Consider the following 13,997-nt stretch of genomic DNA (forward strand, 5'->3'; position numbering starts at 1 on the left):
AAGATTCTCTAATGGGGAGTTTCTAATAGGAGATTCACACATGGGATAGATTCTAATGGGATATTATCTAGTGTGGAATTTCTAATGGGATAGTTTCAAATGCAAGATTCTCTAGTCGGGGAATATCTAATGGAGAAATCTCAAATGGATGTGTTTCTAATTTGAGACACACAAATGGGGAGATTCTAATGGGAGATTCTCAAATCTGGGAGGTCTAATGGGAGATTCTCAAATGGGTGAGGTTCCGAGGGGAGATTCTCTAATGGGAGAGTTTCTAATGGAAGTTTTCCGAATGGTGGTAGTTTTAATGGGAGATTCCCGAATGGGAGTGTTTCTAACAGGAGATTGTCAGGGATGAATCTCTAATGGAGGAGCTTCTAATGGGATATCCTCTAAAGGAGGTATTCTGAATGGGAGATTCTCGATCGGGGGAGTTTCTAACGGGAAATTCTCTAATGGGGGAGTTTCTAACGGGAGATTTTCTAATGGGGGAGGTCCTAATGGGAGATTCTCGAATGGGGGAGTTTCTAATGGGAGATTCTCTAATGGGGGAGTTATCTAATGGGGATTCTCGAATGGGGGAGTTTCTAATGGGGATTCTCGAATGGGGGAGGTTCTAATGGGAAATTCTCTAATGGGTGTGTTTCTTTTTAAAAATAAATTTAGAGTACCCAATTCATTTCTTCCAATTATGAGGCAATTTAGCTTGGCCAATCCACCTAGCCAGCACATCTTTGGGTTGTGGGGGCGAAACCCACACAAACACGGGGAGAATGTGCAAACTCCACACGGACAGTGACCCAGAGCCGGGATTGAACCTGGGACCTCGGGCCATGGGGCAGCAGTGCTAACCACTGCGCCACCGTGCTGCCCTATGGGTGTGTTTCCAATGGGAGATTCTCGAATGGGGGAGCTTCTAATGTGAGATTCTCTATTAGGGGAGTTTCTAACAGGAGATTTTCTAATGGGAGAGCTTCTAATGGGAGATTCTCTAATGGGGAAATTTCTAATGGGTGTTTCTCTAATGGGAGAGTTTCTAATGAGAGTTTCTCTAATGGAGGAGTTTCTAATGGGAGATTCTCTACTGGTGGAGGTTGTAATGGGAGATTCTCTATGGGAGATTCTCTACTGGGGGAGGTTCTAATGGCAGATTCTCTAATGGGGGAGTTCTAATTGGAGATTCTCTAATGGGGGAGTTCTAATGGGAAATTCTCTGATGGGGGAAGTTTCTTTTTTAATAAATATTTTATAGAAATTTTTGCACTCTATATCAAAATGTACAAACCAGAACAAAAACAACAACAAAAAAGGAATCACAAATTGTCACCACATTACCTTATTTACATTAGCTTGCATAAAAAAGTATATATATTATTTACAGTGACAGAGTCATATTGAAACATCGATTACAGAGGTTGAGACGGATGCTCTGTCTCCCGGGTCCAGTACATGTGGGAGGGTCCTGTGTCCCTTCAGGTACAGGGCCTACCTCCCCATTTCTCCTCTGTGTTGCGTGCATTTCTCCCTTACCCCCGACTATTCTCCCTCCCCCATCCCATGCCTTCCCCCTACCTCCCCCTCCCTTTCTGTCTGCTCACTCCCATCCCCAGTTGCTGGTCACAAATATGTCTTCGAAGAGGTTGGTAAATTTTTCTTACCTGTTGTAGAATCTCTCCTCAGAACCTCTGATTGAGAATTCTGGGCGGGATTCTCTGATCCTGAGGCTAAGTGTTGACGTCGCCGTTAACGCCGTCGCATTTCTCGACGGCACCAACATGGCCTCAGGAGCAGCGATTCTGACCCCTAGAGGGGGCCAGCATGGCACTGGAGCGACCCACGCCCCTCCAGCTGCCGAACCGCCGTCAGATGGGTGCCGTGGGTCTGCGCATGCGCAGTGGGACCGGTGCCAATGCGCGCATGTGCAGTGGCTCCCTTCTCCGCGCCGGCCCCGACGCAATATGGCGTAGGGCTACAGGGACCAGCGCGGAACAGAAGAGGCCCCCAGCCGAGAGACCGGCCTGCCAATCGGTAGGCCCCGATCGCGGACCAGGTCACAGCGGAGGCCCCCCGGGGCTCAGACCGCCCACCCCCCCCCCACCAGGCCGCCTCCGGATGCATGCATGCCGAGACCCCGCCGGGTAAGAGCAGGTGTGAACGGCGGCGGCAGGACTTGGCTTTTTCTGCGTGGCCGGAGAATCGGTGGACCGGCATTGGGGTGACGTGGCAAGATTCGCGCCCGTGCCGGTGATTCTCCGGCCCGCCCTGGGCTGAGAGAATCCTGCCATTTATTTTCCCGAGCTCAAGGAATTCAGCCAGGTCTGAGAGCCATACTGTGGCTCTGGGTGCCGCTGCCGACTTCTATCCTAGGAGATATCTCCGTCAGGCGATCAGGGAGACGAAGGCCTGGGTCTCCACTCCTTTCCCTGCGAAAAGCTCTGGGTGCTCTGATACCCGAAATCAGCCACAAACGATCATAGCTCCATCTTATCTCCAGACCCAGTTCCTCCCCATTTCGTCAAGTGGGGTCCTGACCTTTTCTGCAAGTTGTCCGTATATGTCACCATATTTGTCTCCCTAGCTAGTTCAGCACCACTATTGTGTCTGAAAGTGTGTGTCCAGGTAGCTGGGGGAACGTCTTGGTCTTTGTGGAGAAAATCGCACAGTTGCAAGTATTGAAGCTTATTCCCTTTCTCTAGTTGGAGCTTCTCCATTAGTTCCCCCCAGTGTCATTCTTCTACCGTCCACATACATGTCCTTCAACCTTAAGGTTGCGCTGTCCTCTTTCCATGCCCTAAACATGGTGCTCATCCTGGCTGATGTAAATTTATGGTTGTTGCAGAAGGGGGTCACCCAGTTTGAAGTGGCGCCTTAACTGGTTCCAGGGGCGAAACTCTCCGTAATCGGCGCGATGACCGCCGACCGGCACCAAAAACGGCGCAAATCAGTCCGGCATCGCGCCGCCCCAAAGTTACGGAAGACTCCACATCTTGGGGGGGGCTAGGGGCTAGGGGCTAGGCCCGCACAGGACTGACTTCTGCCCCGCCAGCTGGTGGGAAAGGCCTTTGGTGCCCCGCCAGCTGGCGCGGAAATGACATTGCCGGGCGGCGCATGCGCAGGAGTGTCAGCGGCTGCTGATGTCATCCCCGCACATGCGCAGTGGAGGGGGTCTCTTCCGCCTCCGCCATGGTGGAGACCGTGGCGAAGGCGGAAGGAAAAGAATGCCCCCACGGCACAGGCCTGCCCGCGGATCGGAGGGCCCCGATCGCGGGCCAGGCCACTGTGGGGGTACCCCCCGGGGCTAGATCGCCCCGCGCCCCCCCCCCAGGACCCCGGAGCCCGCTCACGCCGCCTTGTCCCGCCGGTAAGAGAGGTGGTTTAATCCACACCAGCGGGACAGGCATTCTAGCAGCGGGACTTCGGCCCATCCGGGCTGGAGAGTCGCCGGGGGCTGGCGTGAATCCCGCCCCCGCCGGTTGCTGAATTCTCTGGCACTGGAGATTTGGCGGGGGAGGGAATCGCGCCGCGTCGGTTGGCGGGCCCCCCCCCCCCCCCCCCCCCCGGCGACTCTCCAGCCCGGATGGGCCGAAGTCCCGCTGCTAGAATGCCTGTCCCGCCGGCGTGGATTAAACCACCTCTCTTACCGGCGGGACAAGGCGGCGTGGGCCGCCACGAAGGGGGATATGGCGGAAGGGGGATATGGGGAAGGGGATATGGGGGAAGGGTTATATGGGGGAAGGGGTACAGGGGAAGGGGGATATGGAGGGATATGGGGAAGGGGGATATGGGGGTAGGGGGATATGGGGAAGGGGGATATGGGGTATGGGGGATATAGGGGAAGGGGGGATATGGGGGATATGCGGGAAGGGGGGATATTGGGGAAGGGGGATATAAAAATGAAATGAAATGAAAAATGAAATGAAAATCGCTTATTGTCACAAGTAGGCTTCAAATGAAGTTACTGTGAAAAGCCCCTAGTTGCCACATTCCGGCGCCTGTTCGGGGAGGCTGTTATGGGAATCGTGCTGCTGGCCTGCCTCGGTCTGCTTTCAAAGCCAGCGATTTAGCCCTGTGCTAAACAGCCCCCAGGGGATATGGGGTATGGGGGGATATAGGGGAAGGGGGGATATGGGGGAAGGGGGATATGGGAGAAGGGGGGATATGGGGGAAGGGGGTATATAAGGGAAGGGGTGAAATGGGGGAAGGGGGATATGGGGGAAGGGGGATATGGGGGAAGGGGGATATGGGGGATGGGGGGGATGGGGGAAGGGGCGATATGGGGTAAGGGGGGATATGGGGGCAGGGGGGATATGGGGGAAGGGGAGGGGGAGCAGGCTGGCAGTGCGTCGTCTCACTTGGCGCTGCGTGGCGGGGGGCCATTTTGCCGGGGGGGCCGGGCGTCTTTTGTGCAGTAACGCTGCGCGGCATTACTGACGGCGCGCGTGTCCGTGATGGGTGACGTCGTCGCGAATGGCGTCACGCCGCTACTAGCCCATTCCGGGACAGAGAATTTGTGACGTGATTCGCGCCGTTTTTGGCGCCGGGTTCGGGCCATCGCGCTGATTCATGGAGAATCCCGCCCAAGGTTATCTTAGCAGCAATCCAATTTAAGTCTTCAAAACATTTGAGTTATAAAAGTGTCAGGAGTCAGTTAAAAACCAGTTTCACCATATTACTCTTGAACTTTGATTAAGTATCAACATTTGGAAATTAAAATTGGTTATAAAGAGAATAGAAACAAAGGAGATGAAATTTGAGCAAAATTGAGGGAATAGAACAAAATAAGTTTTTATAGTGCATAAAGGGTGCAATGGTGTACCAACATTCTCCGCCCACTCTCTGTCCCTGTAGGAAAATTAACCATTTCAGCAGATTTGTTCTAAATTGCACAGAGAGTTATGTTTCTATGATTATGTATTGATCTATGGTAATTTATATAAAGTTTTATTGTGAATTTGTGGGAATGCAACAAGACCAGTTAAATGTGAAATTTCAAGCATAGTCCAGAGGAATGTGGAATAAGGAAGAACAAGAAATTGGAATTGGAGTTCTTTTTGCAAAAAAGGGAACGATTGATGGGAAAATAAAATGCCTATAATTATATGGATGTATGCACAATAATGTAATTGTTTTAAGGAGTGATAATTATTTGTAACACGGCTTGGACATTGGTGTCTGCCTGTTGGGGCGGGCTGGCTAAGGTTTTCTGTACTCCATTTCGCTCAATTCAGTGGATCAACAATTACTAACATTGTGTCGGAAGGCATGATGGGAAAAACGGACAATGACTAACATTAAACAGGCAAAAAGTATTTATTTGATGTTATGTGGTTAATTCTGTGTTTAAATTAAAGTTTGTTTTAACATAAAAGGCACTTATTAGTCAGAGTCATCACTCCTGGCGTGAAGTATCCTTTCCTCACAGTTTTACAAATTGTTTGGGGTTTCTTGTCCAGAATCCTAAAAAAATTGGGATCTGTTGCAGAGTCCTAACAAGTAGCATTGTGAAACCTGCCATGGGATTTCCCGCTAGGCTCACCTCACGTTAACATTTTCATCAGTTTCCATGAGAAACATGTTTTTGATGAAATGACTCCAAACCTCCCACCTCTTGCAGATTTTCAGTATGTAAATGATATTTTAAATCTGCAGCTGCATGTAGGAATTTCCTTAAACACCTTAATGCGCTCCACCCCGGCGCTCAAATTCATTGATATGCTAGTTGGGAAATCCACTAATGCATTCTCTACATCTTGTACCACAAGCAGTATACTGCAGCTCCACTTGCTACAAGATTGGTCTTCTTGACCCAAGCCATTTGCTCACCAGGCAAGCTTGATCCTAAAATATAGCACTTCAATGCTATCCTGCAGGATAGTGGCTGTCCTGGTCAATTCATTGTTCAGTGCATAACCGCACAGACTCATGAATAGGCTTAAAGATGTCACTTTAGGATATGAAAAGTGGCCAGTCTTCCTCAAATTACCCTGGGAGAACAAGGAGCTGGATTCTCCCAAGCCCAACGCAGAAAGCATGATCGGCGATTGGGCACAGAATGGATTCTGATGCCGGAATCAGGGCCAGCGGAGGTTTGCCGCCGGTCCACCATGCTCCGCCCCCTCAAAGCAGCATCATCGTGACGTGCACCGTGCGGCGTTTCAACGCCGTTGGTGAGTCATCGGCCGGCCCACCCGCAATACTCGGCCCCTGATGGACCGAGTTTCTGACGGCGCAGCCACGTGCGGTTCCAAGTGTGAGGGAACCCGGTGTGCTGGCTGCGGACAGTGTCCAGCGTCGCCACACTTGGCCGGGATCTAAGCCGCTGGCTGGGGTGTTTCTGCTAGGGCTGGGGGGCCTGGCGGGGGGTGGCCAGGGAGTGTGCTGTGGAGTCTCGGTTGGTGGATTGAATTCTCACATGGCCGGCGCCATGTTTTACGGCGTGACCAGTGCAGGTCGTCAACAGTGCACATGCGTGGCCCGAGACCCGGCCATTTTCAGCTCAATCCACGGGAGTTTCACTCGGTGCCAGTGCTAGCCCCTCACCGGAATCAGTGAGGGGTTTGCGCCGATTTTCCTGTCGTGAAAGTCCACACATGCTCCGTTGGGGTCAACACTTAGTCTCAGAAATGGAGAATCCAGCCCAAGGTCTCTGAAATATTTGAGCAGCAGGCGATGCTAGCTGTTTCATGCTGCTACCACGCCGTAGCAACGTAAGTGATACTGCCACTAACAGGATGCTGCCATCAGGCCAAAGAAATTTCTGCCCACCACGCAATTGGAAATTGTGGCATGTGAATTTCAGTGTTGGTGTGATGCCAGGAATGTAGACCACATTCGCTAGTGACTGGTGAATCATGTCAAACAGCACCTCCCTTCAGCTGTTGACGATTGGCCCATTCTTGCAAAACTCAGAACCTAATGCCTAATGTTGGATATGATTCCCTGAGTGGACAGCACTAGATGAACAATCCCGAATGTGCTAGGAATGAAACCAACAGCCAATCTAAGATTATCGTTTGGTGTCACATTATGGCTCACTTACGCTTGAAAGAATCAACATATATTCATACACAGGGACCTGTTTTCTTCAAGAGAATGGAATATGTTCAGGCATTGTGCCTTTTTGTATTAAATATAAGAATAGGGTATAAAAGGTCCTTAGTGCATTCTCCATGGTAATGCTTTGCCCAATCAGTGTCAACTTGCCAATCAATGTTGGGACAATGTTGGCATCCATTTTCTCATGCAGCATAAATTATTGTCCCTTTTGAAACGTGGCATTCTTGCATCGGTCCTGATGGGTGCAAGATGAAAAGTTTCCACAGGTCTGACCTGTTGAGTATTCCCAACATTTCTTGTTTTTACTTACAATCTATAATAGGTTAAGGGACTGAAAGTAATGTATCCAGGTTTGCTGATGATACAAAGCTAAGTGGGAAAGTAAGTTGTGAGGAGGACACAGAGTATGCAAAGTGTGATAGATTAAAGACTCAGTCCCCTTAAAATTTCTCAGTCACCCTCAGATACATGTATATGTATTAATATCTCTAACAGAAGATTTGTTTACTCTTAGGTCTATATGAGTGAGTGAGACGGAAAAGGGGTGCAAGTACACTGGTGTCTCTAAATCCCTCTCTATGGATACATGTACCATTGTTTGCAGAGCAAAGCCTGAATGATACTGAGAGGGAGGTGTGGAGGCAAGCCTGGACGAAAAAGAAAGCTGCTGGATAAGACAAATATATTTTTCATCAGTTGTAAAGCCTTGTGCTCCATAACCCAGAGAAGGATGAATGTTGAGGTGAACCTACCCAACACATTCATCCCATCCTTGAACTGCAAGGTTTTTGTCACGGTGAAGCTGGGTTCCTCTGATTCTGCAAGTGTTTCATTCACTACTTCCATCACGAGCCCAGTGAAGTTGGCAATGTTTAGATCCTCAGGGGGATTTTCCACTTTCTTGGTAACCGTTTGTATCTATTGGATGTGAAAAGAACAGTTAGGTGGTGAAGTAAATGATTGTATTCCCGATCATAAAACTGTTGGCACTGGTGGATTTAGGGACTCGGAGACATTCAGACCAATGTTTAGGGCCAGGAGTCTGTTCAGCAAATCCTACTAGATTTACTAAGCAACAGAAGATTGTTCCTTTGCCTCCAGTTATTATATCAATGTCTGGCTAGCACCATTATTCCTCAGACAGCCATTTTGAGTGTCAGAGTTCTACTGCACCCTGGCCTGATTTGGCATGTCCTCCAGATCATTGGAATAGAAGTAGATCTTCCCAGCCCCTTGAGATAATGGCTAATCTGTACCTCAACTGCATTTAGGTTCCTTAGTTCCATAACCCTTGATACTGCTGTCCCACAGTCTGAGTCTTTAATGCTCCAATTGGCTCAGGTAGCAGGACCTTTCAGGGGGAAAGGCTTCCAGATTCCTGTTCCCCTTTGTGTGACAAAGTGCTTTCTCATTTCCCTCTCAGTGTTAATGCCCCCTTGTTCTAAACTCCCCCATCAAGAGAAAATAGTTGGCTCTATTCAATCCCTTCATCATTTTTAAGAGCTCAGGCAGATCACCCCTCAATCATCTATATGCAAGGAAAACCTCATAATAGTACCTCTGGTATCACTCTGCTGGTGCTATTTGTGTTAATCAATTTATTTATGCTAATACTTTATTATTTACACAGCTAAATGCTTCTAACTGACCTAGAATACCAACTGTTTTAGATTGCAGCATGGATTTGTTTGGGGAGGCAGATCCTTACTTCCTTCCAGGTGAACTCAGGTGCTTTTGGGGTGGGGAGGGAAATAACTCATTTCCCAGCATGCAGTGTTTTCCCCCCCAGTTTAGTTGAAAGTGAGGATTCTGGGACACACGGATGTGGAAATGCAGGGGCAGGAGTCTCCAATCCCCCAGCCGTGTGTTTCTTGGTCACGTCCCGTTTGCTGACAGCGGGATTCTGCTGTCATGTGAGAATACCTTTAAGAAATGGGTGTTTATAAATGGGTATGTATATAAGTATCTGTAGTGAGAGTACCTTTAAGAAATGGGTGTTTACTACTGCAGTGATGTCAGAGTGTGGGTGGAGCTGGGCTGTCTGTCAGCTTTTATACTTTCATTTTAGGCTGTTTGCTGCAGGGTGTGTTTTAGTTTTGTTTTCAGCTGAAGCCAGACAAAGCAGGTGTACGGCTGTTCTCTCTGCCATCAAAAGACTATCTCTTGATCATTTGGTGAATTCAGAATTATAAATGTTTTCAGTCGTGACTTTAACCTAATGTGCTTCTGATAAAGGTTTTGTTTTTAAGCCGTATGGATGTTAAAAAGGAAAGCTTAAAGGTTTACTTGGTGTTGTATTCTTTGGGGGTTGTATTTGAATTAATGGTTGCTAAGATGTTCACTGTATGTTTTAAAAAGGTTCATAGAATAAACATTGTTTTGCTTTAAAAAATACTTTTCCATTTCTGCTGTAACACACCTGTAGAGTGGGCCGTGTGCTCCCCATACTACAATCTAGTAAATGTTGCGGGTCAGGTGAACTCCATGATACACTTTGGGGTTCTCTAAACCCTGGCCCATAACACTGTCCTCTCGCTGCTTGTCAATGGGATTTCCCATTGAAACCACCCCATGACCCCGGGAAACCTGCTGGCGCGGTTGCGCTGCCAGTGGGAAAAGTGAATCCCGACAACCGAAGAGTTCCGACCCTGTTTCTGATTCATGCCTGGTGCTCTGCACTTGCTGGTGCGAGCTGTTAGAGATGGGGGAAGGATGTGTGCCTAGAGGATCCTTAGAAATTCCACATCACCCCAGTACATCTGCATCAGAAATAAAATCAGCTGGATTTCTACTCCCCATCCCCCAGCCTCTCCTCTCCTCACCCTGACATTACCTATTTGCCTTCCTTCACCCAATGCCCCCTGCCTTCACCTTCCCACTCCTCACTGCCCAGGTTCATACCTCAAAGACCACTGAGCGGCTCCTCAATACAATACATCCCCCCTCCCCCCACCATACCAGCCCGTCACATGTAGGTGAATCAGTGACGCTAGCTGCGTTCTGATTCAAACACATCACCAATTTCATTACCTGCTGAAAACAAGCTTGCACCAAGTTTTCAGGGAAGAGATTTCGGATGAGATCCAGAAAGGCATCCAGGCTCGACACCTCATCATTTTTCTTCCCTTCTCCCAACTGCTTCTTGAGTGCCGGATTGCCAGGATGAATGGCGAGCACCAGGATCACACCCAACACTGCAGCGATGATGGTGGTTGACATGTAGTACACCATGGCTCTGGTTCCCAGACGTCCACTGGCCTTGGCATCGAGTCCAGACAGGCCTTGCCAATGTCAAAAAACATAATTTTAATGCAACAGGTTAAAGTTGCAAGGACATTTATTTATACTGAGCGATAGTCCCAAATATCGATTTCTAGAATCTGGGATCATCAGCCAAACCATACATACAAAGGCTATAAAATCCTCAGAGAACTTTTGTTGGTCACTCTAAGTCTGTGTTCACTGGATATTGATCCCTGTGCCCTTGAGTACAGATTTGCCTTATTTACTGTACCAAAACCCTTCATGATATTAAACCACATGTTTCCAACTCATCTTCTCTGGTCTAGGAAAACAACTCCAGTTTCTCCAGTGACTCCCATATAACTGAGATCCTGTACCTTAGGTACCATTGACTGCATGCTGTGAAAGACATTGACATTTTTCTGAAAGCATAATGCCTAGAATTATTATTATTTTCCTTATGGTGTCAAACCGGTCTTCTGTGAGGAATACCTCCTTGGTATTTTGCTCAATGCCTCTACTGATGAAGCCAAGGATCCTGGGTGTTTGTTCTTATGAGCAGACTTCGCAACCTCCTCCACCTTCATAGATTTCTGAGTTCACACACCCAGTTTTCTCCTCTTTCAAATGTTATCGCTAGGTTTTGTTTGCCTCTCCTCAGTTTCCTACCAAAATGTATCGCATCATACTACTCCAAGTTACATTTCATCAGCTTGCCCATTCCACCAATCCCTTGGTGTCCTCCTGAAGTCTGTCACTATCTTCCACACTATTTATTGCATTTTTGAATTTCATGTCCTCTGCAAACCTTGAAATTATGCCCTGTATGCACAAGTCCAGCTCAGTAATATCAAAAAGAGTAGCAGTCAATACCGGCCCCTTAGAGACATCAATCAGACTGAAAAACACCTGGGGCGAAATTCTCCGGAAACGGCGCGATGTCCGCCGACTGGCGCCCAAAACAGCGCAAATCAGACGGGCATCGCGCCGCCCCAAAGGTGCGGAATGCTCCGCAACTTTGGGGGCCGAGCCCCAACCTTAAGGGGCTAGGTCGGCGCCGGACGAATTTCCGCCCCGCCAGCTGGCGGAAAAGGTCTTTGGTGCCCCGCCAGCTGGCGCGGAAATGACATCTCCGGGGGGCGCATGCGCGGGATCGTCAGCGGCTGCTGACAGCTTCCCACGCATGCGCAGTGGAGGGAGTCTCTTCCGCTCTGCCATGGTGGAGACCGTGGCGGAGGCGGAAGGGAAAGAGTGCCCCCACGGCACAGGCCCGCCCGCGGATCAGTGGGCCCCGATCGAGGGCCAGGCCACCGTGGGGGCAACCCCCGGGGCCAGATCGCCCCGCGCCCCCCCCAGGACCCCGGAGCCCGTCCGCGCCGCCTTGTCCCGCCGGTAAGGTTGGTGGTTTAATTTACGCCGGCGGGACAGGCATTTTAGCGGCGGGACTTTGGCCCATCCGGGCCGGAGAATCGCGCAGGGGGGCCCGACAACCGGCGCGGCGCGATTTCCGCCCCCGCCGAATCTCCGGTGCCGGAGACTTCGGCAACCGGCGGGGGCGGGATTCACGCCAGCCCCCGGCAATTCTCCAACCTGGCGGGGGGTCGGAGAATCTCGCCCCTGGGGTTGGGTTACCACCACTTTCTGCTTCATGTCCCTGAGTCAATTTTAGATCCATGCTACCATTGCCCTTTTCATCCCAGGAGCAATTGGCCGGAATTTTCCGGCTACTGGATTTCACTTTTCCCGCTGGCAATGCAACCCCACCCGTGGGTTTCCCAATGGCATTGTGTGGCTACATTGGAAAATCCCATCGACAAGGGAAGAGAGAATCGCGCCGCCAGCGAATGGTGTGTCATGGAGAAATGAACCGCGAGGTGAACCGGAGAATCCCGCCCAATATGTGATATGCTGTCAAACATCTTTTGAAAGTCCATCGACCACAGTACCTACATCAACCCTCTCCATTCCTTCATTAACGAACGCAATCCCGTTAGTCAAACATGACAAATCCTTTCTGGCTGTCATTCATTTAGCAGTACTTTTCCAAATGATAATTCATTTTCTCTCATAATTATTTACTTTTTCCCCACCACCAGCTTGAGGCAGATGTTGGGTTTACATCTCTTCCTTTCTCTGAACATGGGCAATTTCCTGGTCATTTGTCACTGCTCCCATATGTAAGGACCGTTGGAAAATTGTGGCCTGTCATCTCCATCCTTACTCCCTTCAAAAACTTATGTTGCATCCTAAATTAAAACTGAAAATGCTGGAAATACCCAGCAGATCAGGCAGCACCTGTGCAGAAAGAAAGAGTTAATGGTCGGGGTTCTCCATTGCACGTCTGCCCCACTACCGATGCTAGTGAGGATGGAGAATTTGGCGCTCAGCCAAATCTCCCATTCACTGCCACGGCACCGGAGAATCCCGCTGGCGTGAACGGACGGAGAATCCCACCGCTGTTTCTGGGTGATGACCTTTCTTCAGAACAGGAAAAGCCTGCCGATGTTACAAGTGTTATGAAAGTACAGAGGTCAAAGGGAAGGTCTGTGATAGGGAGGAGAGATTAAATAACAAAAAGGGATGATGCTGCAGGCAAGAGGGGATAATAATGGGGAAAGGAAAAAATCCAAAAATGTGTCCAGAGGAGGTTTAAATGGGAAAAGCAAAATCATCGCTAATAAGTGCTGCCTGAAAGAAAATGGGAGCAGTGACAATTATTGAAATCGACCTCAGTGTTCAGTCTGGAAAGCTGGGGTCTAAATATCTAATGGAACAATGAAGTGCTGTTCATCAAGATTATGTTGAGCTTCAATTGAAGCAGTGTAGGAGACTGAGGACAGCGAGATCCTAAGTGAGAGCAGAGCGGAGAATTAAAGTCATTGGGCATGATACTCTGCCCACGTGGGCCAGAGAAGTAGCTCGCTACGGTGCAACGTGGCCGGTGAAAGCCGGGAGTCCCTGCTCCCAGGATCTAGCCGGCTGGCAACCCCTCTCGAGATTCAACACAATCTCGCGAGACGTTGCAAGGAGAAACCCGCCCACAATGGGTGGGATCACCATTTGGCAAATCTGCATATTAGAGCGAGGCAGTAAGCCTTACTCTGATGTGCAGATTCCCGAGGTACCTGAGGCTTTGGGATTCAACCTCTTCATCTCACGGACCTTGCATGAGCGCTATTTGGTACTGGTTCTAGGGACACACACCGAGACAAATATCAACTGCTGCTGGAAGGTCATCAACTCGGTGAAAGACGCTCTTTGGTCTGCCCGAAAGTTGCTGATCTTCCAGTGCAAAGAATTGTCCTCGACCGAGTGTTGCAGACTGGCACATTCCAAGGTCCAGGACTACGTGCTGAGGGACGCACTTAAGCTTGGGGCAGCTGCCGCCACGGCGCAATGGGGAAAGACCACTGTGTAAGGTCTTTCCAGCAAATGTACACCGAGGGGCGGGTAACAGTGTAAACCCCCCTCGGTCTGGGCCACCAACACTCCAATGTATAAAACAAACATGACAATGTAAATATTTAAGAAGGAATTGTAATGTAAAGAGTGATATGTGTATGATAATATCAAAATTGAATGAAAGAAAGTCAAGGCAACATGTAACCCTGCCGGAAATGTACAGTCAAGACAATTTGAAATGTTTCTGTAATGCTTATGATAAATTTTATGAATAAAGTATATTTTTTTGAAAAAAA

General features: G+C 49.2%; 1 protein-coding gene across 2 annotated transcripts in view; it reads right to left on the minus strand.

Moving 5' to 3' along the window:
- LOC140430970 (excitatory amino acid transporter 2-like) overlaps window positions 1–13,997 on the minus strand; it is a 654,025-nt gene that overhangs the window by 446,903 nt on the left and 193,125 nt on the right. For both annotated transcript variants that reach the window (XM_072518820.1, XM_072518819.1), the window contains 2 exons: window positions 10,087–10,337; window positions 7,809–7,974 (listed from right to left, as the gene is read on the minus strand). In XM_072518820.1, the coding sequence (XP_072374921.1) occupies window positions 7,809–7,974; window positions 10,087–10,337 (417 nt within the window). The remainder of the gene's footprint in view (window positions 1–7,808; window positions 7,975–10,086; window positions 10,338–13,997) is intronic.

Source organism: Scyliorhinus torazame, chromosome 10, assembly GCF_047496885.1.
Source record: "Scyliorhinus torazame isolate Kashiwa2021f chromosome 10, sScyTor2.1, whole genome shotgun sequence".
NCBI classification, from domain to species: Eukaryota; Metazoa; Chordata; class Chondrichthyes; order Carcharhiniformes; family Scyliorhinidae; genus Scyliorhinus; species Scyliorhinus torazame.